Source organism: Anopheles gambiae, chromosome X (assembly GCF_943734735.2).
Source record: "Anopheles gambiae chromosome X, idAnoGambNW_F1_1, whole genome shotgun sequence".
Classification (NCBI taxonomy): domain Eukaryota; kingdom Metazoa; phylum Arthropoda; class Insecta; order Diptera; family Culicidae; genus Anopheles; species Anopheles gambiae.
In genome coordinates, this window is record NC_064600.1 from 19,989,065 (window position 1) to 20,013,305 (window position 24,241).

Here is a 24,241-nt window from a genome sequence, read left to right on the forward strand (position 1 = left end):
TTTAATGTTTTATAAGTTTTATAAGAGTAATTATCAAAATATATTTTTTTTAAATGTAAAAGAAAATCAGAAATTTTTTTTCGACTGTAATTATTGTTTTGAAAATGCAAACCAAGGTATGTAAAAAGTTTTTCAAACATTATTTTGAAATTGCCATGAGAACTTTATCAATTTTATGAACAACGGTTCAGAACCGATCCGATCCGATCCGATCAAACAAAAGCGACACAAAAAGCTCAACAACGATTTTTTAGCAAAATCTAAATATTTGCTGCTGTTACATACATAGATGAGGAATGTAATCTTAGTCCGATATTTTTTTCCTCCCACCACCCACTTCACCATCGATGTTCTCTTAGGCCGCTACAAAGCCGCCGGTAGCCATCTGCTTGTAAAGTTTAGTAGTGAATTCGTTAGGTAGTTTATGAGCCTAAATAAGGACTGGCTGAATTAATCTTGTGGTATTTACATGTATTCAACTCGTACGACTTAACAACATGCCCGTCCTGGGTTCAATCCCTAAATAGACCGTGCCGCCATACATAGGACTGACTATCCTGCTATGGGGGGAAATCATTTAGTCACTGAAAGCCAAGCCCACAAGTGGTAAAGGCCAGGCCTTGACCGACAACGGTTGTTGAGCCCAACGAAGAATTTACATGTATTAGATAAGTATTTGTAAAGTCGGTAAGAATATGTGCAAAGAGTAATACTCTAGGCCCATTGCAATTGAATATCGTGTTCGTCTGCACTTCCTCCACAACATTTACGGGCGCCTTTGTAGCGAAATATATTTTGATAATTACTCTTATAAAACTTATAAAACCTTAAAATAAGTTATAAAACACTTATTAAAAATCGTTCAAAAATGTATTTCTTTGAAACTTTTCAAGAATATGTTATTTATATTTTTGAACGATTTTTAAATGCGTTAGTTAGCACATAAAACCTGTTTTTCGAAGTGTCTTTATAGTTATGGTACGACCATAAATTTGTTTTTTCGTCATAAGTCGTGTAAAAATGTGTTAAAAATTTTGAAAAAAATATAGGAAGATGTGAAATAATATTCTGCACAACTCATTCACTATTGCACATTCACTATTTTGATATATCTCCTATGGATTTTCCGAAAATCGCGAAAAACAACTGTCCATATAGTTGTGGTAGGCGCTGTATTATAACTCTATCATTTCAACTTCAGAAGTTATGACTGGTCAAAGTTGAAAAATCTTTAAAAACTACGTTTGGATTGGTATTCCCCGATTTTTGTCCTATTATCGCATAATAAGTTTAGGTGTGAATATTTGTAGTAGGTGGACCTTTAATATATTATTGGAAAGGAAAATTTATATATTTTTAATGAAAAATAAAACAAAAATATTTATCATTTTATTACAAACTACAAAAAAAAACACTAAAAACAACATATTTGGACTTTGGTAATAAAGTTAAAAAAAAGAACTATTGTACATCTTCCATTTTTTCATCAAACCTCATTTTACTTATGTTTAACAAGCTGCCAAAAATTCAGACTGATCATATAATCTCAAACATGAAAAAAATGATTTCAAACTTGTTTGGAGCGCGCGCCTCTGCGCTATACATAAATCGTTCACTTGCACTGCCGCGCAAATAAAAGTACGCCCTGTACTTGTGGCGTGTTCGTTATTTTAGAACTTTTGGAAACCCCGCAGTAATTTTGTGCGTACCTGACATTTTGTAAACAATACATCCAGAAACAATCACACATGTTTTTGTATCCGCGGAACGCTTAAACATTCTTGACACAGATACATCGAATGAACTAACCGCGCTAAGTGGAGTTGAAAACGTTGCGTTAAACGGATCAATATCAGTTGACAGTATTGATTTTATTCAAATATTTTTATTTATTCAAAAATGTTCAATGAGATAAAGTATTTGCCTAAATCATTATTTTCTTTTCCTTTTGAATAACGATTTTTTTAAGGTAGAGTTCTATGAGCTCTTGGAAAATTGATGATACCTATTTTTCTAAATGAACTCAGTAAAACCAAAATGACCTTTAAACCACTGTTAAAAAGAGTTCATTTATTCGCGATGCTGGCTAAGTGCCTTCAGTTCAATTGCTCCATTGCTTTCCTTCTTATTTGACAATATTGAAGGCTCTCCTGGGCTTCGGCCGTCGAAGTGGGCAGGATTTTAGTGCGTAGTGCACCTCCCTAAGAAGCTTGTGTGTCACAAGTGTGAGGTGTATTGATAGGTGTGTTCTTGCATGCATTCTTGATCTACTTGCTCATGAGGACGAGAATTTCAATACCAAGAATTGGTCAATGGATTACTGTTAACGCTTGAAGGTGTTCCGTAAGGTTGTGATGCATATAATTCCTATATACCTGTCCCGATCCCTATATACCTTTCTTGACCTGGAAACAATTATTTCTCTTTTCATACAAATTAAATGAAAAAAGGCCACCCGGATAACGAGTGAGTCATTGGAACGGAATAAATTAGTCATGAGGGGTTCCACTGTATATGTTTTTCTTATTTCAGTTCAAAATTTGTGAACATAACACAATAAAGTAAAAAAAATTTTTTTTTCGCAAAGTCAGATTTTCAAATTTACCCAAGAACTTCAACAACCCTTCCCTCTTCTCGTCCTCCCCCTCCCCTCCCAGTATTTCGAGAGTTGATTCGGATTCGAATACGAAAACAGCTGGATTCGAATCAATTTAAATCCGACTGCAGGCCTATTTTGCCCATCACTAAAAGGTACGCCAAGCGTGTCAGGCGTGTGTACATGTCGCGTGAAAACAACAGGAAGTTACAATTTCATCACTATTGAATTTAACCACTTCTACATTGACTCGCTCGCGTGATTCGTTGCGAGCCAAGCGTGGGACAAAAAAGGTTACGCCACCTTTTTTTATTCTGAGGTTCGTGACGAAGCGGTAATTGGCGGGCTTCGCCGTTTCGGGGAAAAGCGTACCGGGGATTGCGTGCGATACCGCGGGGAGAATGGCATCGTTGACACACACACACACACAGACACGTGCGCAGATAAGTCCCCCACTAGAAAAAGGTGTCATGCACAGCAGAAAGCGATAGCGAAGACGAAGCAGCGGACAAAGCAGCGGGGAAAGTCATCGTCCTAAACTATGCGAAGGGTGAAGGGTATCTTCTAAATCCCGGTGTCCTTCAATGTCCTTGCGGTTGGGTAAGTGAATTTTCACACATTAACACACACACACACACAAACATACACACACACACACACATACACTGTATCGATAATCATTCTGCCGGAAAAAAAGATTACACCCTTCAACGCAAAAGGAACCAAAGGGCAACTGGTAAAGAAAATCCTTGGAATTTATTCTCAAGCACCCGGTCAATCATCGGAACGGGCGCCAGGATGCGTGGAAGCTTGAGGACGGGGAGGCGTGGGTTGGCTTACATCGGTTACAGAACGCACTTCGTTTTTTTTCGCCCGGCACGGTTGAGTGGTTGTTTACGACGAGCCATTTTCCTTCCCAACGCTGCTGACGTCCACGGTTGGGTCCGTTTTGGCAATGCACTCCAGCTCGGCTCTTGCCGTGTGCCATTCCTGTCGTTCGGGATCCTACCAAACAGGGGAAGGGAAGGGAGGGAGGGTGGTAAAATTATGTGCTATCATTATGTCCTTTTCCCGGGCGGTGGGTTGGTTTTTTTTTTTAATCTCTGCCGAACTTACCGATAAGACGCCGAGCGCATGTAGGGTGGCGAGTGCGGACCCCAGCTCCAGCAGCAGCTTGGCACGGAAGGTGCTGTAACCGGGCTCGAGTCGCTCGGCCACCGCCAGCAAATCGCGGCACAGCTCCACCGTTCGCCGAGCGGCAGCTTCCGAAGGCGGTGCTGCAAGAAAGTGAAAGTAAGTTCAGCAAGATGCGGCCCGGCTTTTGATGCGTCGCGACAGCGTGCGTCCTTGGCTACCTTTGGCTGGGCGGGCGCTGCCTAGCAGCTGCGTCAGCGCATACTTCGCCTGCAGCATGTACGCGTTCCAGGGGTGCAGGGTGGTAGCGTGGCGTGCGAGAAACTCCTCGTAGCCGGCCGGTTCGGTGCGATCGAGCGCGAGCAGCTCCTGCTGCATTCGTTCGCAGCGCGCCACGTACTGGTCCGGCCGCTCCTGGTACGCGCAGCGTCGGTTCTGGCAGCGCCAAACGGTCCGGTAGTTGGTCGGTTCCACCGCCAGCACAAGGCTCGGCGTCCGGCGACAGTTGGGGCACCGGAATCCACTGGCGCTCGTGCCGTACTCCGTCGGATCGGCGCATCGCTCGCAGCAGCAGTCGAAACACTTTGCCTGCCGAAGGGCAAGCCGGCGCTGGACCGTCCCGAGCAGAGGTTGCGTGTAGGACGCGTGGATGACACCACCGGCCGGGATGTCGACCGTCGCCACCAGCACCATATGCAGCCGGTCGTCAAAATAGTGCTTCGTGTTCGGGCGACAGTCGTGCGACAGCATCGCACCGAGCGGGTACAGCCCGCGCACCTTCACATGCTGCTCCGGCAGCCGAATCTCGTAGCAGTTCGTGTCCAGGATGGCACTCAGCTTCAGCACCGTCTGCTCACTGTACTGCTGCAGCCGCAGCACCTGGCGCAGGAACGGCACCAGATTCGAGCGCAACACGCCGTACAGGGGGCTAGCCAACCGTTCGTCCAGATGCGACTCGAACCCCTGCACCGTTGCATACCGCTCGGGCGCGATCCGTTCGAGCAGCAGCACGCGCAGCGGCACTATCACACAGTACGCCGATTCGCGCTGCTCGGGATTGGACGGGTTGGGCCGGATGTTGGGGCGGTAGCCGCTGCCCGCCAGCACACTGCACTCCGGCCGGTGCTGGGCCACCTCCTCGCAGCCCGGCCCGCAAAGCGGCCAACCGCACCGGGAGCATTCGTGGAAGCGGTCGAGCCCGCGGGTCGCATCCCAACCGGCCATCAGATTGCGGTTGCAGCCGAGACAGAGCGGCACGTTCGCTATCTTCGGCCCGACCGCGTACGGCTCATCGCGGTAGATGATTTCACCCTGCTTGATGTGTCTCGTCGCCACCAGATGGCGCCCAAGCCGATCATTGCGTACAACCTGAAGCGAAAAAAATGGGGAGAATGTTGAGTGCTGCTTGAACTGCGGGAGGCACGGCAAGGACGACCGCATTCCCCTAGGCCGCATTATGTCACTGGATCTTGGGTGGGTTCCTGTCATTCCAGCTCCTTAATTAACGATTTCTCTAAACTCCACTGCGAGCTCAAATGTCAAACGGTCCTTTCAGGGCAAGGTTTCGGGCTAGGAGCTGATAGAACCTCACTGCCGTTTCTGGGAGCAGGCGCCCACTGTTGCTATTTATGGCCCATTCCACACAAGCACTCCCGGCCCGATAGCGAGTTGATTAAATATTCCTTCTCTTCCTTACTTCCGACCCAAGAAGTATCGCGTCAGTGTAGCCCTTTTCGTGGGGCGATATGTTTGCTCGAGCACCGCTACTACATTGTCACCGATTCTTTAGGAGCGAGCATCACGGCGGGACTCGGTGCGCGGAAACCGTCCCAAGAGTAGTACGAGGGGCTTATGAATTCTCCAGAATTTCTTGACACTGGGAAAGGTCTTTTTTGAAGCGGATTTAGTATGTTATGGCACTGGGATGATAATTCAAGCAATTGCGTGTTTTGCTGTCCCTCCCAACGATTGGGGCTCATTTTGAGTGTAAGATTTCAAAAAATAGACTCACAAGCACAACGCTCCTGCCACACACGCAACATTGTCGAACACATGCACCCGTCTCTGTCAGGCCAAAGCGGATGTAATGAGGTTGTAGGTTTTATTCCCACTTCACGGAATTTAATCCACTCTCGAGAGAGATTGAGAAATAAAGTGTGAGGACATCGCACGAACGTCGCACCCGCAACAAAAGAACAGCCAGAAATGCATGGAAATGAGACAACGGCAAACTCATTAACTTTCCACTTCCAACCCCGTTGGTGGTCCAGCTGGCATATCCTACTTTGGTTGTCGAGATTTTAAACTGTAATATCAGCTCAAATAGCTTACCCGCTCCCCTTCCGTGCTGGATGCTTCAGATACGGAGCTCAACAGCCGGCTGTTGTGCTCTGGGTTGCTTCCGCTTGTAGGGGATATGTCGTTTCTGTTACATTTGATCGTTGGCAGATTTGAATGGTGATGGACACTTGCCGCGCGATCCAAGCAGAAAGTATATATAGCTTATAGCAACTTTTCGTCAAGGGAAGAGAATCCCCCTAATGGTCCCACTACGACCTTCGCACTGAGCAGTGATTGAAGCTGACGGAAAGAAAAATAGTGACCGATTTGCTGCGTGTCACAGTCTGCCAAACTCATCGCCACCCGTGTGCTGAAACAGTTTCCTACCGATCGATGTGGTTTTTTTTTTTGTTTTACTTATTTTTTTTTTAAACTAATTTGTCCACTTGTCAGCGATCTGCTTGCGTGTGTTTAGAAGAAAGAAAGGCTGACGCAATTCTGCCTGTCACTCCATTGGGACTAATTTCCTCGCAACGAGTGCTCAGGCCAGCGAGGACGGGGGGCAAAACTCACTTTGAACCGACGACACTGGTCACGATGCTGGGCCTTCCAATCGGCCCGCTGATGGTCGCGGCCACAGTACCCGACCTGCTGACAGCCGGCACAGCGCTGCATCGCTGGAGCACTACAGACACGGCAGACAGTGGATGACATCACACACGTTCGCCCTCGTTCGCTCGCACGCCACCTAAAAGCGGACAGTGCGGACGGACAGACAGATCGCACTGGCCAGGCCGAACCAGTGCTGACAAGCAGGCTGACTGTTCTTACGCGTGTCCGAGGAAAAGTGTTCAGTTCTGTGCTGGGCGATAGGAAGATGGTGAGCGTGCAACCTTCTAGTAGCTTCAGATAATACACGGCTTCGTGGATAATTATTAGTTCCACTGGTTGTAACCTTCTATGGAGATTATGCAGAAAATTATGAAGTTGGAAAGGAAAGCCAGAGCTACTAACTGACTCTAACTGACTGCCTAACTCGATTCTTATTTCTGGGCTCTTGAGCAAACAAATTCCGTTGGTTTCCAATATGACATGTCGAATGTCTTGTACACTCAACCCAAGGTAAGGCCTCTATCTCACGGTCTGTCTGACGCTGGGAGAAAATCTATCTGACTCGTGAAACCATGTTATCGGGATGAATTTGGATCCACATCAGTAGGACAATAAGAGATTATTTTCATAGTAGTGGGACAGTTTGAATCCATAAAACAACAGAAAATTATTTCACACCAATGCTGCATAAAACTAAATTTGTTAGTTGTAAGTTTATTTATTTATTAATGGAAGGACAACCTGGTTAGCTATATGTTTAATTTAAATAGAAATGAACACCCAAGCAATACGGCTTATTAAGCCTGTTCCGTCTGGTTTAAAAAAATAATCTCCTTTACAAAGTTTATAAAATGTTATGTACATGGGTTCATGCAATCCACTTGTAAATGATTTTTTGTGATGATTTTTACCTGTAATATAAATTATTTCTTCGCTTGGTAAATGTCTAATTCACAATGTTTTCATGCCTTTATCTGTTTTTCTGGACGAATCTTTTTCAGATGAGTTGACTTGACACTTTGAGTTTGATTTCATAAGCCGGTACTGCTTGACTACTAATTTACTTAAATTTAAAATTTGCAATAGCTTGAAACCCATAATGAGAGTTCCCTTAAGCTAATTGGCCACTTGTGCGACGGTTGACTAGTCGGTTGCTAGTTGACGTTAATGTATGCCGGTGGTGTTTATGCAAGTATACATTTTCATCTCTTTTTGCATGAAGACCATGCCAGACATAGACGCCAAATAGAAGAAAAAGAAAAGAATAGAAAATTAGGCTTATTATATTCTTTTACTCGAGTCGAGAAATTCGCCTGGATTGCTTATCGAAATATGCTTGTTGTTGTAGAGTCTGATGGCGAAAATCAATGGAGACGGGCCACCGAAATATGTCAAAACATCGTTTTCGATCAATTTCCCGCTAGGGTTTTATGTTCGTTAACGATTGGCTTGAATCGACTTTTGAATCGAATGAACAAGTAGGCACATTCATGTATAAAACTCTTCTACTTGATACATTTCTATCGAAACTTCAAAGCCGTTTTTAAAAGAGGGGTAGTTTAGCAGCAAAGTAAACCTGATTTCCTTAGCAATATTCAACTCGACGTCGAGATATCTCGAATCGCAAGAATGAAATAGGCCTGAATATTTTGTACTATGTGCTCCGAGGAATCTGCAAAAATACGATATTTTTTAAATGATTTAAACTTTACATCCAATCATTCAATATAGATTTTGTAGCTCATTTGAAAAATAAATAAAACAATAAAAACCACGAGCAGAGTTCCAAGGCTATGTGGTATTTCTTACGATAAACAACTTTTGAATACAGTTCGCTTTTCGGAGATCTACATATATTTTAGCTAAAGTTATTGCAAAATGCTAAACTGTGTATGAAATGCATTCACCATCCCTCAAGGGCTGATGATGATTTTGGCTGAGCGGTGTCCGGGTTCAGTGCGCCGGCGTACTCGGCACGTTCATGCGGGTGGTGTAAAATCTCTCTCGAGACGGTTGATATGTCTTTAAAAATTCTGTTGCAATGCAGCGCCCTGTGCGTGTAGCCGCTTATAAATATAGCCGTACGATGAGAATTGGCGGAAAAAGATGGGCCCGGAGATGGTTTCTGAGCCGCATCGCTCAACTGACCAGAAGAGAGGTGCTGATGTGCTGCACGGTGGTGGTGGGAATGCACGACCGCTCCATCCCCTCTTCATTTCACCTTCGACTTTCATTTCTACCCCGATTCAAACCCGTAATCCTCAGAGTTTGAAATCATTTCCACGTGATGGCAAGCGTACCGGGTAGCGTACGCGAAGCTAACAGCAGAAAGAGGAATGCGAAGGATGGAGTTGGGTGGGGCTCATTAAGAGATGTTGCAGTTTTTTTTATATCTTCGCTCTCGTTGCCTCGTCACCATACAGAAGGCTCATCATAAAGGCGGTTAGCATCTGATCTTTATGAATGCTATTTTCTACACGTGCTACACATAAAGTGTGCGAGTAAAGAAAGAAAATTAGCTACATAATAAATCAAGCTGTTGTGTATAAGTGGAGGCACCCGAGAGCGTAATTAACGCCTGCATTACACTCAATTCAGATGCGCGCGCCAATGCTTTTGTTTACTAAGTTTGAGCTCCTCGTGGTCAAATGAAGTGTGATACGAAATTTCTTCCAATCCATTCGTCTCATTAAACGAGGTCTATGTATTCGTAACAATGGGGCACGCACAGAATGATTGGAATTCGAGTGCCGTAAATGTTGAGTGTACCATTTTCCCCAAAGCCTACCTTTTCCAGCGAAAATCTTGCCGTACGTGACTCGAGTGCGTAATGCGATCGGAAGCAGTAGCTGTGCGGCGTGATGCAATCACACTATTTTTACATATCACCTGGATTTATTTCGCTGTTGTTTTTTGCCGTTGGGTCTTATCTTTAAAGCCCGCCTGGAGCCTGTCCGAAGGAACCCTTTGAGAAAGCTAATTCAAGTTGGGCACAATAAATCGGAAACCCGAATGGCACTTGTTTTGCCGGAAGCAAGCCGAACAGTATCTTCAAAGGGGAGGAGGGGAGATTGGTACCGACTAACGCGAGCAAATTTGTTTTGTAATACATGACTGCTTGGTTGGCGTTTTGAAGGACCGAAGAAATGAAGACCGATCTGAAATTGATGCTCCCTCTTTCTTTCCCCCTCACAGATTGAAAGCAAACGACTCACCACGCGGTACAACGTTTTCTCCATGGGTTGGCTTTTTGTTTTTACTGTACACTTTCCCGTTTTTCGCCTTTGCTTATCTTATCACACACTCAACTCCACTCTCACGCACAGGGGGAACAAAAAATCGATCAATTAAATTGGCGTATAAATTTAGCGATGTATGTTCGCAGGTTCGATCAGCATCAGCCACGAAGGGCTGTCGGCTTCGGGTGCCACGAAGATATTTTTATTCCTTCCCTGCTTTCCTCCCTTCTCGCCTTCCCCGAGGGCGCCCCCTAGCTATCATAGTAACCGAGGCGGGCCGCTTCCTGCACGATTGCCACGAATGCCGCGAGCGTTTCCTTCCCGACCGGCCGGATCTGGTCCGCCGGCAGTATGAACATGTCGGTGGAATCGGGCGGCCCGCGCAGCTCGAACGTCAGGGACACCGGTACGCCACCGGGACGGTAAGCCCAATCGATCGAGCCACCGCTCGACGGGTAGATCGTTTCGTACTTGCTACCCCCGCGGTACGATGTTCCGCTGACTGCCGTCAGCGCGGCGATTCCTTTCTCGGTGATTGACCGCAGATGGTCGTAGTTCGGCACACGGTCCGCCGTGTGGCCGTACGGGAACATCAGCAGCTGCGAGTACGAGTGCAGCGCAATGTACGTCCGTATCCGGGCCGGGCCCACATTGTTCCGCACAAAGTCAGCGAGCGCGACCGCTTCCGGCTCGGAAAAAGGGCCACTGCCGGAAAAATCGTAACTGCACGGATCGTCGCTCGAACCGACCCCGCCCCAGTTGCTGTCGAAGTTGCGGTTCAGATCGACACCGCGACATAGGCCGTACGGTTTGCGGTTTTTGCGCCACAGCCGGTCCCCGGTGAAGGTGAACCGGTACCCGTCCGGGTTCACGATCGGGAAGAAGAACCAATCGTACGCGGTGCCGAGCTCGCGCACGGTCGGGTCCTCCGACGTGACCAGCTCGTGCAGCAGAAATGTGGCCGTGGCGGGGGAAATCCACTCCCGCGCGTGTATGCCACCCTCCACCACGATCGCTTTGTTGTCGGGACGGCGCGACAGCTTCACTCCCCTGATCGGGCGCCCCTCGTAACTGGTGCCGATGTCGAGCGTGCTGACCGCGCCCGGGAAGCGTTCCGCCAGCAGCTCCATCCAGGCGTAAATCGTCTCGAGCTGAAAGTAGTGCTCCCAGTCCATCTGGTTCGGGTCGGTGCTGGCCGGCTGTACCGTGGCCGCTTCCCGCTCGATCAGCTGCTGCATGTTGCGCTCGAGCACGCGCCCGCTCACTGCGTGTAGCGCGAGCAGATCCTCAAAGTCCGCGACCTTGCTGGCGGACACCATGATCGTGAGCTGCTGGCCCGGTTGCCGCGCATGGCCGTAAAAGGTGCAGCTGTCGCTCTTCGCCTCGAGCTGCTGGAACAGCTGCACCTGCTCGTCCGTCGCCAGCTCGACACGGTACAGCCGGTAATGGTCGTACCGGGCGGCTCCATCCGCGGCGGCAGCACCTTGGAAAAGCGGCGAAACAGTGAGTATTAGTGTAAACAGCACGGCTTGAAGGAAATCTGTTTTACCAGACATCTTGCCTGCGACTGAGCAGAGGATTCGCGCGTCCGGCCTTGTTCGTTGGGATCGGGGTTTGCAACCTACAAAGAAAAAAAAAACACGGATGAACGAGATCAATCAAATTCAATTCAACCGTTCATCGGATTGTTCTCCTTGATGACCTTATTCTCTTACCGTGTCTCTATGGATGTTGATGGACACGCACCGTCATGAAAGCTATCTTATCTCTCTGTACGTTTGTCTTATATTAAAAAAAAGGAATCACCACCAGACCTGTAAGACAATCTCCATTTGCAGTGTCGAAATACCAAGAGACGATGACGAAGGATTATTGTAGCTCGCTTTTATCTCACTAGATGTTGCTGGGAAACGAAAAAAAACACACTCACGCTCGCTGTTTGTTTTGGTTGCACGTTGCGGTGTACCCAAATAGAGATGTGTACGCCATGGTGGTATTTGATTTAAAAATATAAAAATGAACGATAAATAATACAAAGTGCCCGGGCGTTTATTATGTACTACTCCGCAGTGAAGTTTCTAGCGGTACTTAAACAAGATTTAAACGACAAAGGAACTGATCTCGAACCTATACCAGTTCTGGAGCAAATGCCAAACGCATACCGATTCTCGAACTGATTTATAGTCAATATTTAGCGACGGGTACAAACTCAAAGTGGAAAAATAAACATTACACAGTAATATATTGCAATGCCACAATATTTCATTACTGGCAACGAATTGCATAGTACCTAGTTACTTTTCGATACTTTCTCTTCTATAATCCCCATCTCTATGGGACGCAGAAAAACTGTGCTAAAGTGAAACGCTACTGTCAGCGGCCCTGTGCTAAAAAGCGCGTTCGAGCAGCCATTCGAGCTGCTAACAGCATCGAAAAATCCGGAATTGAAATTGGTTTTTGAATCAAAATCGGCTCCATAATAGGAATCGGCTCCGAAATCGTTTTAGGTATCTCCATAAGAATAGGCGTTTGGGATTCAACATTTACTTGTTAACAATCCATTCTCATTGAGATTCCAGAACTGATTTCGCTTCTGAAACTTCTTATTTGAATTCAAGAACCGATTCTCATCCCGGAGCTAATTCCAATACTGGAGTCAATTCTGATTCCGTTACCGGACTAATTCTGAGCATAATAATGTCAAATGGCGCTCAATGGCTGCATGAAGCCAGCAAAAAGCAATGGTTTGAAATTTCAATCTTTCGAACCATCTATCTTAAATAGTTAACAGCTGGGCTGTGATGAAATACTGTGTCCAAATTCTTCTGCCTCATTCTTAAGAAACGAATTCTTCCATTAGCTGAGAAAATAAATGTGCTGAGCATGAGCTATTCAGATAAGTATCTCTAAGATAGGAAACAATAGACATCATGGACCACGGGCATTTCTTATTTAGCTGAGGAACACACTGCAGCCGAACGAATTGTTTGCCGAACCTGATAAGTAAGTAAAATAAACCCTCATAAATCATGGCATACCGCCGCTCCACCGTACACTAAGCTTTTGCTACATTCCATTCCACCTGCGCCACCCAATTCTCTCCATCATTCCCCACCTACAGTTCCTGCCGCTCACCGTCGTAATAGCCTAACCGAGTCGCCTCACCAAGCATCGCAATGAACGCGGCCAATAGTTCCTCCGCGGTCGGGATGATTTCCTCCGCCGGCAGCACGAACATATTGGTACTGTCCGGGGGTCCGCGCAGCTCGAACGTGTACGCGACCGGTACGCCCAGCGCACTATACACCCAGTCCACGCTGTCCCCGGACGAGGGGTAGATCGTTTCTATCATCGCGCCGGACACGTACCGGGCGCCGTGCGCACGCTCGATCGCGTCCACCCCTTTCCGCCCGATCGCCACCAGATCGTCATAGTTCGGCACCCGGTCCACCTTGTAGCCGTACGGAAACATGACCAGCTGCGAGAATGAGTGGACCGAAAAATACGTCCGGATGCGCCACTGCGCCACGTGCCGCTCCAGAAACTCCACCAGTGCGCGCGTTTCCGGCTCGCTCGCCGCACTGCCACCAGCAAAGTCGTACCGACAGGGATCGTTGCTTGCACCCGGCCCGTTCCAGTCGCTGGCAAAGTTGCGGTTCAGATCGACGCCTCGGCACACCCCGTACGGTTGCATGTTTTTGCGCCAAAGCCGGTCGCCCTCGAACGTGTACCGGTAGCCGTCCGGGTTGACCACCGGAAAGATGATCCAGTTGAAGCGGTCCGCCAGTCGGCGCACGTCCGGCCGGTCGGAGGAGAGCAGCTCGTTCAGCACGAACGTGCAGCTCGCCGGCGAGATCCATTCCCGGGCGTGTATGCCGCACTCGACGAAAACGCCACTGTTGGCCGGGTTCGTGCCCAGCTTCACGCCATACAGCGACCGATTCTCGTAGCTCGCACCCAGCTCTAGCAGCTGCAGCTCCGGATGGCGCCCTGCCTGCCACCGGAGCCACTCGTTGATCGTGTCCAGGTGATGGTAGAACTGCCAGCCAAACTCTTCCGGCCTTGTGCCTTTCGGTTTGATTGTTGCCTTTTCCCGATCGATCAGTTCCTGCATGTTGTAGAGCTAGAATAAATCGCGCGAGCAGGGAAACGAGAATAAGTAAATTAATGCAAACACAGCACAACATAGAGAGTGAGAGAGAAATAGGGCCCTCTCTTCTACCTACCAGTATGCTGCCCTGCAGCTCGTATCGCTGCAGCAGCTCAGTTATTTCGGCAATTTTGTGCGGCGCCACCATTATCGTGAGGTTTTGGTTCGGCTGCCGCGCATGGCCCATGAACGCGTAGCTATCGCTTTGCTTCTCGAGCTGCTGCAGCATCTCAACCTGCGCCGGCGTTTCGATCAGCAGCCGGTACAGCCGGAAGTGGTCGTACCGGGCCGGATCGGCGCTGACCCCGGCGAGCAACGCTAGTAGCGTCCAGCACGCCAGCACCTGACCGCAAGCTACCATCCTCGTTGGGCGCTGCGATCGCTCGATTTGCTTACGTGAGAGTGGAATTACGTTCCGCACCGAGTGACAGCTGGGTAGGGACTGTTGCGTTTGACAGGATGTAGGCATTTGTTTCATTATCGAGATAAGGACTGCGAAGAAAAGTGGGATAAAGAAATCAGGTAGAAAACTAACAGCACACTGAAAGTGGATAACGATACTAGCGTTGGGTAAATCTGAACCTGAGTAAATCTGAATCTCCAAAAATTCAAGAATCTCGAAAGACTCATGAACTTCGAAAGACTCATGAATCTCGAAAGATTCATATATCTCGAAAGAATCATGTATCTCAGAGAAAACATAAATCTTCAAAGATTCATAGTGTTTCTCTTTACTCTTCTTCTAGACGTTACAACATTCGTGGTCATGGCACCTGTATAGTTCGAGACATATGCACCAAGCAGCTGAATAGTTTGTTTTGCTACAGGAGGCGAGGCTTGAACCCACGACGGGCATGTTGTTACGTGGCATCGCGCATATTCAATATTTTGAAAATCATACATCATACAAGATTCATGAATCTCTTGAGATATATGAATTTTAATGGATTCATGAACCTTTTTGAAGATTTTTGGGAGATTCGTGAATCTTTCAAGAGTCGATTTGAGATTCGAATCACTCAGCACTGAAGATTCGTATGAATGATTCTCGACGAAAGATTTATGGAACAACTTTTCGATTGTGACCGAGATTGACTATTTGTTTTGCCGAGCAGGACTCGGTTAGAGTTTATAACAACTCCATGGAGCCCATTTTCCAGTCTGAATCAGCATTTCTCAACATTAAAAAACCCTAAAAACCGTTTAAATCGTATCTTGTACTATTGTTTAATTTAAAATGTCGTCATTACTCATACTTGTCTAGTGATTTAAGCTATTTTCCATTCAATGCTGCCTCGAATCAGTCGCTCCTACTCTTACATTTCCCCCACTTTGGCGTTGCCTATGTTCAGGTTCGCCCCGACCAAAGGTGGCCGTTATGATCTCCTATCCCTTTTTGTTCTACATATCACATCGATGGAACACGACGATTATACACACTCAAAATATAAAAAAAGAACTAAACCTTACGGAATATGTAAACAAGCCACTACTAGCCCCGGTCCCTCATGCTCATGCCACCTGCGCCGGTCGCTCATCCCGCTCGTCCCTCGGCTCGGGCAGTCCGACCGGTTCGTCGGCGTTCAGCTTCTCGCCCGCCAGTAACCGCTGGATGTCGTTCAACGATTTGCCCTTCGTTTCCGGCACGACCAAAAACACAAACACCGTACCGAGCAGCGAGATGCCGGAGAACAGCCAAAACACGCCCGCCTCGCCCATCGCGTCCTTCAGGTTGGTGAACACCTTCGTCACGAGGAAGGCGAGCAGCCAGTTGAACACGCCCGCCACCGGGCTGGCGAACGCTTTCACATTGTTCGCGAACAGCTCGCCCACCATCAGCCACGGCACCGGGCCGTACCCGATCGAGAACATGGCAATGAACAGGCAGACCGCCAGCACGGCCAGCCAGCTGAGGTCGTCCACCTTGGCCGGGTCGTCCTGCTTGAGCTGGAAGTACACCGCGAGCAGTATGGTCGACACCGCCATCATCAGGTCGGACACGAGCAGCAGGATGCGCCGGCCGACCTTATCCACCACGACGGAGGCGAGCAGCGTCGCCACCACCTGGATGCCGCCGACGATGATCGACGCCGAGCTCATCTCCTTGCCCCCGTTAGCGCTGGCGAAGATGGCCGAGTTGTAGAAAATGACCGCGTTGATGCCGGAAAGCTGCTGGAAAAACATCAACCCGAGCGAGATGGCCAGGGCGCGCACGGTCGCCTTCTGCCGGAAGGCCACCAGCATCGGGATCGCTTCCGCCTTTACCTTCTCATCCGCCTGCTTCAGGTCTTCGATCTCCGCATTCTCGTCGTACTGGGCGCCCCGGAGCCATTTCAGCGAGCTGGCCGCTTCACTGTACCGTCCCTTTTCCACCTGGCGCGAGGGAAGAGGGAAGGTGAAATTAAATCGGCAAGCGCTACTGGAGCTACATCAATTAGCCCCTACTTACGAAATAGTACGGGCTTTCGGGCATGAAGAAAAAGATCGCACCGAACACGAGCGGAATCACGCCGCAGATAATGCTCAGCACCTGCACGTCGACGCCGGCGCCCACCGCGTACACGAACAGTATGCCAACCGTCACCATCAGCTGAAAGAACGTGCCGAGCGTACCGCGAATCGACGGCTGCGCTATCTCCGCCGTGTACGTCGGTGCCGCCACGCAGAACGCACCGCCCCCGACGCCGAGGAAGAACCGGCCGACCATCAGCATTGCCACGTTCTCCGCAAAGATGATCAGCAGCCAGCCGAGCACGAGCGGCAGCACCATCGCCAGCATGGACCATTTGCGCCCGATCAGCTTCATCATGTAGCCGATCGGGAAGCACATCAGGGCCGCACCCAGGTTCGAGATCGAACCGACCCACGAGAACTGCTCGTCCGACACCGGGAACCCGTACTCGCCCTCGACCGTGAGCGGTTTGTCGGTCGGGGCCGTCCAGCCGAGAAATGTGCCGGCCGCCAGTGCACCGCCGGACGCGGCCAGTCCGGCAATGTACTGTGGCAGCTTGCGGCCAGACTCGCCGGCCACGTTGTTTACCACGAACTTGGACATTGCGTCACGTGCCTGTGTGGGGGGGAAGGAAGCAAAAGAAGAAAAAATGGAAACGGAACGAGCGGATTAGTAGGGCTTCGGGAAAAGATTCGAGGTTTTTGGGTTACATCTTCAACCGTGCCATAGCCGGATCGGTTCGCCGGCAGTGCGGGTGTAATGAGGGGCTCCCTCTCGTCCTGCGCCGCCATGGTGTAGCAATGCGGTGCTGCTTTATTTAAATTAAATTATCCGTATCGGGTAGTGCAATCCGGCCTCGCAATAACCATTCCCATCGACATCACTGTTAGTCTTGTAACCACTCGTACGCCCCTTTGTTTACAGTTTGCTCTTTGTTTGGAAGTTTGACAGCCAGTTGGCGGAGCTTGTTGTTGGTAAAATAACACAGGGTGACTCTTTACTAGTTGTAAAGCATGGCATTTATCATATGTTTACATGTTCCCTTTCAAGTGAAAATTACAAGAAAAACAACCGACCGATCTAGTAAATAAGAAGAATATTTACATTATCTCTAACGATACTCGCATATTTTCCAAGAGCCCACCGCGTCGATTATTACAGTCTATTGGTGTAATTATTTTACACAACGCGCAATGTGAACGTACAATTACTCCGTTAAAAGCAATTTTCGGGCATTACGCGCGTTATTTGCTCCTCGTTCGAAGTCGTTGTCTTTTACGTTTCATATTAGCTAGAACCATCCATCCATAATGCTTAATTACCTTAAATGAATGAACCAATCATTCTGAATAATTTCGGGGCTAATGATTTTCGAAACTTTCCGGCAAAGGACTGCGCATTAAAGCACGTGCACATTGCCTGCTGCGTAGTGCAGCACATAAACAAGGCAATCGCAGCAGGGGTTTAAAATCGATATACGTTTTCTGTTTCTCAAGCAAAGTAAAGCTTATAGCTATGATCTTTTTAAAGCTTAGCGCTGCTTCTCAACCACGCGGTGGTTGTAAAGTGTTGAACAAAATGCTAAAAAGCAGCTCGATGCAATTTGTTGACCTAACAAAATCCCAAAAACCAACTGCTAACTCTACTTGAAACGTTGCTGTGCTCGAGGAAGACGAGGAAGAAATGGTAACGCCAGACGGAAATAATAACAATGCGTTTTGTTTTCCTTGGTTTTTGGTACGGATGTTTTACACCTATCAAATATTTTGGCGAGCTGTGGGTTGAAATATCAGTGGTTTCCACAACTCTTTATTTACACATTTGCACACGCAAATGTGCTCACTGATGTAGCTAACAAAAAAAGTGATATGAAATTGTTCCGCCAAGCTCCGCGCTCAACTTCATCGACAGCTGATTTCGGTAACCTTTAAATTCAGTAACACGGTGTTAAGGCCTTGAAATGAAAAACAGGAAAACATCCTCACACCCCTTTCCCCGATAATGGTTGGGAAACGTTTATCACTTGCTGGACGTTACCGTTAATAGCAACAGGTTAGCGATTGCATGGGCACACAGGGCGTGAAACGACACGCGCTCTCGTGGTCGCCTTTATTGCGACGAAAAACGATTGGCAAATCAAAAAAAAAACGGCCCAAAAACGGAGGCTTACAGGGTTTCACACTTTATCTCAAGACCGCGGGACCCCTCCCCGAATCTGTCTTAGCCAAAGCCAAGACTGCGGTATGATGCTTGAAAACGTTGATGATACCTGAATTCATCGGATGCAATGCTGAATCTGCGGCACATTTCTCGAAACACGCTGGTCCGCGCCGAGGACATGCGGTCGAATATTTTTTTACACGGATAACCTTTGTGTACATCAGTCTATTAGAAACACTCAATTATCCTTTTCGTTTTTTTACCAAAAAAAGGCAATTTAATAAAATGAGTGAATGCATATTTGTTAAATTAAAATATTTACAAGTGTTAAGAAAGTAGTTTGAACTGTTTAAATAATCTTTTTTGGTAAAAACACGAAAAAATAATTAATTGTTTTCAGTACACTGATGTACACAAAGGTTATCCGTGTAAACAAATATTCGACCGCATGTCCTCGGCGCGGACCAGTGTGTTTCGAGAAATGTGCCGCAGATTCAGCATTGCATCCGATGAATTCAGGTATCATCAACGATTTCAGGTATCATCAACGATTTCAAGCATCATACCGCAATCTTGGCTTTGGCTAAGACAGATTCGGGAAGGGGTCCCGCGGTCTTGAGATAAAGTGTGAAACCCTGTAACGATGTAACGATAATGCAACACAATGCAATATCACAATCGATTTACCAACAATGCTAAATATTTTTCAACGGTTTTTTTATTATTACGAACGACACACAGCCATACGAATGTGTCATACGAACACGCGTCAAATAACTAGAAACGCCTGTAGTACAGGTGGTCCCTGAGATACACGGCTAATGGGGACCAAAAACGGCCGCAAATACCGCGTATCTCGATTTTCTGTGTAAGTCGAATCTCGTAATTGCCTGCCAAAATATCATTAATATTCGTTTAATTTTGCCAGGAGGGGGTAATTTTATCCTACGAATTAATTATTTGATATGTTTCTGACTGACTGTAACAGTTGTAAACCCTTTGAAATGGTGTTTAACATTCGATCAAAATATAAATTATTTGAAATTTTAGAATTCATGTATCAAATCATTACAATTAGCTAAAAAACTATCAAATTTAGAAAACCGCGTATCTCCGAATCCCCGTATAAGAGGTACCGCGTATCACGGAGACTGCCTGTATTCCTTTTGGGTGGTGGGGAGGGGGGGGGGTCAAATATTCTAGCATACCCGTGCACACCAGCATTTGCCTGATTGTCAATCAGGCATGCTTCCTTCGCGAGCGCCCTTCTAGCGGGAAAGTCGGTTCGTGCGTCTCCGCCCATGCACGCTTTCTGCACATTCACCCACTGCAAGCGTACGGGCTTGTGCATGTGCATTCACATGAAGGGCAACTATTTTCTATCTTGTGCTCGCACATGCCACACGTGCATTCCAAGCGCTCCACAATGCACTTTCCACAAAACCGGTCTCCTGGGCGGATATTAGATTCCAAACCGCGGTACAATGCGCCCATTTCACTCGACGCACACACAATCCGTCACGCGGAATGTGAAGGAACAATGTAACGCTCGCTTGGGGAAGTGAAATAGAGAGCGCGGAGAGAGGTATGGTGTAAGCAGTGCAATTGCACTAGCACAACAACACTGCGAAAATGCAGAAAAGGAGGGGGGGGGGGGGGTTGAAGGTGAGCGATTGGAAGTACGCTTCACTCAGTGAGACAGTGACACGCGGGAACGATTTGATGTTGTTTGTATCGGATTTGAACACTGCCGTACGATTTTCCTGCCACAAGCACAAATTCCAGGAAAACCCGGCTAAAATAACTCACCCGCTTCAGCACCGTTTGCACCATTGTGTTGCAGAATTTATAGTGGATTTGATTGATTGAGAACTGGCTGTGTCTGAAACTCCCGCCAAACCATAAGACACTAAACGTTTGCGATCCACTGTTGTATCGGGAAAAGGCTTTAAACACCACCTCTAAAAGAACGTGATCAACCTGATAGCGAATGTCTAGTTATAAAGCGTATGTGCGAGTAGACCCCTTGCGATGAAGGTGTAAACCGTCGGACTTCCGTCGAGGAACTGAATCGCAACGATCGCCGCTCGGCACGTGAAACCCCCAGCCAATCGAGTTCGAGCCGCGTGCGATCGCAAGGGAAACCCCTGAGGAAGTACGCCGAGTGGCGCATCAGTTTTCCACGATCGACAACTATGTTATTTCATTCTTTTTCTTCGTTTTTGTTTTGTTTCAGAGTTGTGTGGAAGGGATTTGTTCAGTGTGTTCCGGAGTGGTACGTCGGGTTGATGTTCCGAACTGGTATGTCAGGTTGCGATTGCTTTTTATTGTTGTTGTTGTTGTTGTTGTTGAACAAAACAAACCGCGGTTTGCAGGGGAGACAGTGGCAAAAGAACCAATAAACAATCCTTGTCTGCTAACAATTGTTGGCTGTTTTTTTTTCTCTTCAAAATTGATGCACCAATAGGAATACAAATGAATGAAATCGTTTTTTATTTGGAGCATCAAAAGATGTTCCTCTTCTCCTCCGTTTAAACCAATTTAGGGGCGTTTAGATCCTCCCTATTTGTTTTTTTTTCTTCCAGCGTCCAAATAATAAAAATAAAAGTAACGTGCTATTGTTGCAAAAAAAACACGATAAAACTCACGTGTACAGTATAGCAAAGCGTCATATCGTCGGCCTTGTTCGTGACATCGGATTCTATTTTATTTTCTCAAATTGGTCACACGTTTTGCCGTTGTTTATTCAGCTTTTTATTGCGACGTATATAGTAAGTCACTATGCATGGAATAGCGAAATTATGATTTCATTTCCTCAGAGCTTGTTGTTTGAGAAGACTTGAAATTTTAGGTTTCACGACAAATAATCCACACACGACTTCAAGCAGGCTTAAAGAACTTATTAAGCTATAATGATTCATTTGGTCGAGCTGACCAAATGGCCCAATTATAGACGCGCATACTCCTGTACGGCCGGTGGTGGTTCGTTTCTCACCCTGACACGTTCTGGTCATGCTATTCACTATTAAGAAAAAAAGCCAGGTCGCGTATGGACCGTTTAAATGAAATCAAAGGTACCACAGTCGGGTTTCCATCGACCATCAGGTCACATTCGATACGCCGCACTCGTGCACAAACCAGCCAGACATCATAGACCGGAAGTGATGCGGTCGATCGCACACCTATAAGCATTGACCCCCTCTCTTGCACTTCAGCATTTTGTCAAGTTGCTGGGCTTCGGAAGTTTCCTTTCGAATAAGTGTGCCCACCACAAAGTGCGAGCGCGCGAGAAGCGAAACGATGGAGCGCAAGCCCGTCCGACCATTGCCAAGGTCGCTTGGAATGTTTCTCGCTCTAACCGAAGGAGCGAATGCGTAAGATGAAATTTTCACTATGTCAGAGGTGTTCTTTGAAAGATTCGCAACACACCCACCTGATGCAAAATCTATAGCACAGCAGCGAACTGCATATCCGGTAATAAAGCCTTGTTCGCATTTAGGACCACGTTCACATTTACGGTGATAAAAGTTGATCGTGTATTTCTTTACGGAGCGGTTTTGCTTCCTGCTTATTTGCCATTACTGAACGGTACTTCTAAGCCATTGACATTAACATCCACATGCAGATATCTCTGAACTATGTCCTAAACATCTGGGTCATATATTCAACCACTTCAAGCTTGGATGTTACAATAACATCCGGGGCCAGTTCATCACACCAAAGCTATCAGGGGTGCGTAAGCCTTAAAGCCCCTGGGAATTACACCCAATGATAATGACACACTCTCAATAAAGTACCCAATATATCAAAACCATCTCGATGCACAACGATAATACAGGCTGTATCATATTAAAAGCGGCTGTACATAATTCGTCGACCATTTCGCCGACCGCGATAATAGCTAAAACGACATCGTATCGAAAAGCCGACTCGGCAATCAATTAAACATGACATAGCACGTGTCCCAGTAATTTTTATGATCTCCCTTACACACAGGACAAAACAATGGTTCCAGGGTTGCGTATGTGTTGTGTGACTTTTTGCCGACCCAATAGATCGCTATGTTGACATTACAAACAGGCTCTGACTAATCCCTGCGCCACTATCGCGCCGCTCGCCATCTCGGCGTATGAGCGATAATGTACATCTATCTCGCATTCGGCTTGCAAACAACAAAATTCTTCCTGGGAGTCGGCAGCAGAAAGGGCAAACTAATCAATGTCCACTTATCGGTTAGAGTCCGCAAAGTCAAGAGGATCTTGTTGAGCTGGGATGACTATTGAGTCATGGCCAATGGCAAGACTCTCCCACGGTCATATCTGCTCTCGAACTTTAAAACCTCGGTTTGTTCATAGTGTGGCTGCTCCAGATTTTTATCACTCATCAACTATTAAATCTTCTCTATAAATGATGAATTCCAGTGAACTGAAACGTCTAATGCAACCAACTCTAGAACAACTAGCCACGGTTTGAAAGGGCCTGATTTACTGCCCCGCTCCTTCCGTCTTCATCGCTTTCATCATTCCGATTGCTTTTCCTCCTTGGCGTCGGTTCGAGAATGCATTGTTATCTTAAATAGCCCCACTGGGTCTCCATAGCAATCCCCCTCCAATTCCATTATCAACTAATAAAGATTACGCAAAAGGATGTGGGATTTAGATAGTGCCAGGGTTGCTTGTGTGGCCACTTGGGGCAAGGTTGTGCAGCGAATATCTTGCCTTTCTTATGGACGACCGTTGGCGCTGGTGGAGCTTGGGTTTTGAGAGAGGGTATCACATCATAGCCATTTCACTCGTTATCAACCCTCCCGAGTTGAATATGCATGGCGTGGACATTCGAGAACGCCGACCAATACCGACACAATCGCGTCTTTGTAAGTAATTTCTGCTATCATGTACCCCCTGGAATACTTACGGATCAGGTCCTCCTCCGATCTAGATTGGGCAAGTTTGACAAATTATCAAAGTGTACCTACGAGCGTGTCGATGCATCAATGAGCAAAATCGAGGATGACATCTGAGGCCATAAATAATGTCCCGCCATTGTTCTTGTCACATCCAATACAGCCTACTACGTAACGCCAATAGAGTTTTTTTATCATTGAGCTACTACGAGGTTATCTCATCGAATGGGGGCACCAGAAACCGATGCGGTAATAAAGGTGACACTTCTCGAGATGGATCACGAATTTTCAACTGGCTCTAATTGAGCAGACACTTGTTGAGGCTTCGGGTAATTTCACTGCGAATGAGATAACTGTGGTCGCAGAAAGTGTTCGAGTTAAGAGAGAGCTAACAACCACAAAAACGTTGGAAGCGATAGCCCACTATGTATTCGCATGTCGAGTTTAAGCCAGCATAGTAAAGTGACGCCGTCCTGTAATGCAGTGCTTTTCAATCTTTTTAGGATCGCGGATCACTTGGTTTTCATAATACATTTTCCGCGACTCATATCTATTGAGGGCATACATTTTGTAGACTTGGTTCAATGTTTTTGGTCAAAACTATATTTACATCTTATTCGAGACAAGCCTGTAGCACATTTAATTTTTTTTTTATTTATTTTAATTCACATTATTACGGCTTCGGCCGTATTTTCAAAATTTAATTTTAACTGTG

At 46.9% G+C, this 24,241-nt stretch overlaps 4 protein-coding genes and 1 long non-coding RNA gene across 9 annotated transcripts; 1 reads left to right on the top strand and 4 right to left on the bottom strand.

Annotated features, from left to right (window-relative positions):
- Nucleotides 1–3,333: 3,333 nt before the first annotated feature.
- On the bottom strand, nucleotides 3,334–9,962 carry LOC1270515 (SET domain-containing protein SmydA-8). 2 transcript variants are annotated; one of them, XM_061652148.1, is made up of 4 exons: nucleotides 9,838–9,962; nucleotides 3,952–5,098; nucleotides 3,713–3,873; nucleotides 3,334–3,601 (listed from the first exon to the last, which is right to left on the bottom strand). In XM_061652148.1, exons 1-4 carry the CDS (start codon nucleotides 9,859–9,861, stop codon nucleotides 3,491–3,493), a joined length of 1,443 nt encoding a protein of 480 aa, XP_061508132.1. In that variant the 5' UTR covers nucleotides 9,862–9,962; the 3' UTR covers nucleotides 3,334–3,490. The 2 variants fall into 2 exon arrangements, with proteins under 2 accessions (XP_061508132.1, XP_309220.6); XM_309220.6 differs by lacking the exon at nucleotides 9,838–9,962 and adding an exon at nucleotides 6,584–6,816.
- On the bottom strand, nucleotides 9,852–12,642 carry LOC1270516 (zinc carboxypeptidase). 2 transcript variants are annotated; one of them, XM_309221.5, is made up of 3 exons: nucleotides 11,577–12,642; nucleotides 11,411–11,482; nucleotides 9,852–11,344 (listed from the first exon to the last, which is right to left on the bottom strand). In XM_309221.5, exons 2-3 carry the CDS (start codon nucleotides 11,415–11,417, stop codon nucleotides 10,113–10,115), a joined length of 1,239 nt encoding a protein of 412 aa, XP_309221.5. In that variant the 5' UTR covers nucleotides 11,418–11,482; nucleotides 11,577–12,642; the 3' UTR covers nucleotides 9,852–10,112. The 2 variants fall into 2 exon arrangements, with proteins under 2 accessions (XP_309221.5, XP_061508147.1); XM_061652163.1 differs by having other exon boundaries at nucleotides 9,852–11,482.
- Nucleotides 12,643–12,789: 147 nt separating this feature from the next.
- Nucleotides 12,790–14,684, bottom strand: LOC11175935 (zinc carboxypeptidase). Its single transcript, XM_003437129.2, has 2 exons — nucleotides 14,088–14,684; nucleotides 12,790–13,984 (listed from the first exon to the last, which is right to left on the bottom strand). Exons 1-2 carry the CDS (start codon nucleotides 14,487–14,489, stop codon nucleotides 12,977–12,979), a joined length of 1,410 nt encoding a protein of 469 aa, XP_003437177.2. The 5' UTR covers nucleotides 14,490–14,684; the 3' UTR covers nucleotides 12,790–12,976.
- A 535-nt stretch (nucleotides 14,685–15,219) lies between these two features.
- LOC1270518 (facilitated trehalose transporter Tret1) lies at nucleotides 15,220–23,948 on the bottom strand. 3 transcript variants are annotated; one of them, XM_061652128.1, is made up of 4 exons: nucleotides 23,538–23,948; nucleotides 17,174–17,427; nucleotides 16,461–17,078; nucleotides 15,220–16,384 (listed from the first exon to the last, which is right to left on the bottom strand). In XM_061652128.1, the coding sequence occupies exons 2-4, from the start codon at nucleotides 17,252–17,254 to the stop codon at nucleotides 15,524–15,526; spliced, it is 1,560 nt and encodes a 519-aa protein (XP_061508112.1). In that variant the 5' UTR covers nucleotides 17,255–17,427; nucleotides 23,538–23,948; the 3' UTR covers nucleotides 15,220–15,523. The 3 variants fall into 3 exon arrangements, with proteins under 3 accessions (XP_061508112.1, XP_003437178.2, XP_309223.6); XM_003437130.2 differs by lacking the exons at nucleotides 17,174–17,427; nucleotides 23,538–23,948 and adding an exon at nucleotides 20,433–20,795; XM_309223.6 differs by lacking the exon at nucleotides 23,538–23,948 and having other exon boundaries at nucleotides 17,174–17,525.
- LOC133392253 (uncharacterized) lies at nucleotides 20,631–21,046 on the top strand. Its single transcript, XR_009765567.1, has 2 exons — nucleotides 20,631–20,778; nucleotides 20,860–21,046. It is a non-coding gene; the product is annotated as an uncharacterized LOC133392253 (long non-coding RNA).
- Nucleotides 23,949–24,241: the final 293 nt, after the last annotated feature.

Excerpts from the sequence above, each read along its gene's own strand:
- LOC1270515 (XM_309220.6), bottom strand. The coding sequence starts at position 6,724 with ATGTCATCCACTGTCTGCCGTGTCTGTAGTGCTCCAGCGATGCAGCGC. Across the intron at positions 3,874-3,951 it reads CAGCGCCCGCCCAGCCAAAG|CACCGCCTTCGGAAGCTGCC; the intron begins GTAGCCAAGGAC and ends ACTTTCTTGCAG. Across the intron at positions 3,602-3,712 it reads ATGCGCTCGGCGTCTTATCG|GATCCCGAACGACAGGAATG; the intron begins GTAAGTTCGGCA and ends CCTGTTTGGTAG.
- LOC1270516 (XM_061652163.1), bottom strand. The coding sequence starts at position 11,417 with ATGTCTGGTAAAACAGATTTCCTTCAAGCCGTGCTGTTTACACTAATA.
- LOC11175935 (XM_003437129.2), bottom strand. The coding sequence starts at position 14,489 with ATGAAACAAATGCCTACATCCTGTCAAACGCAACAGTCCCTACCCAGC. Across the intron at positions 13,985-14,087 it reads AGCTGCAGGGCAGCATACTG|CTCTACAACATGCAGGAACT; the intron begins GTAGGTAGAAGA and ends GATTTATTCTAG.
- LOC1270518 (XM_061652128.1), bottom strand. The coding sequence starts at position 17,254 with ATGGCGGCGCAGGACGAGAGGGAGCCCCTCATTACACCCGCACTGCCG. Across the intron at positions 17,079-17,173 it reads GCTATGGCACGGTTGAAGAT|GCACGTGACGCAATGTCCAA; the intron begins GTAACCCAAAAA and ends CCCCCCACACAG. Across the intron at positions 16,385-16,460 it reads CCGAAAGCCCGTACTATTTC|GTGGAAAAGGGACGGTACAG; the intron begins GTAAGTAGGGGC and ends CCCTCGCGCCAG.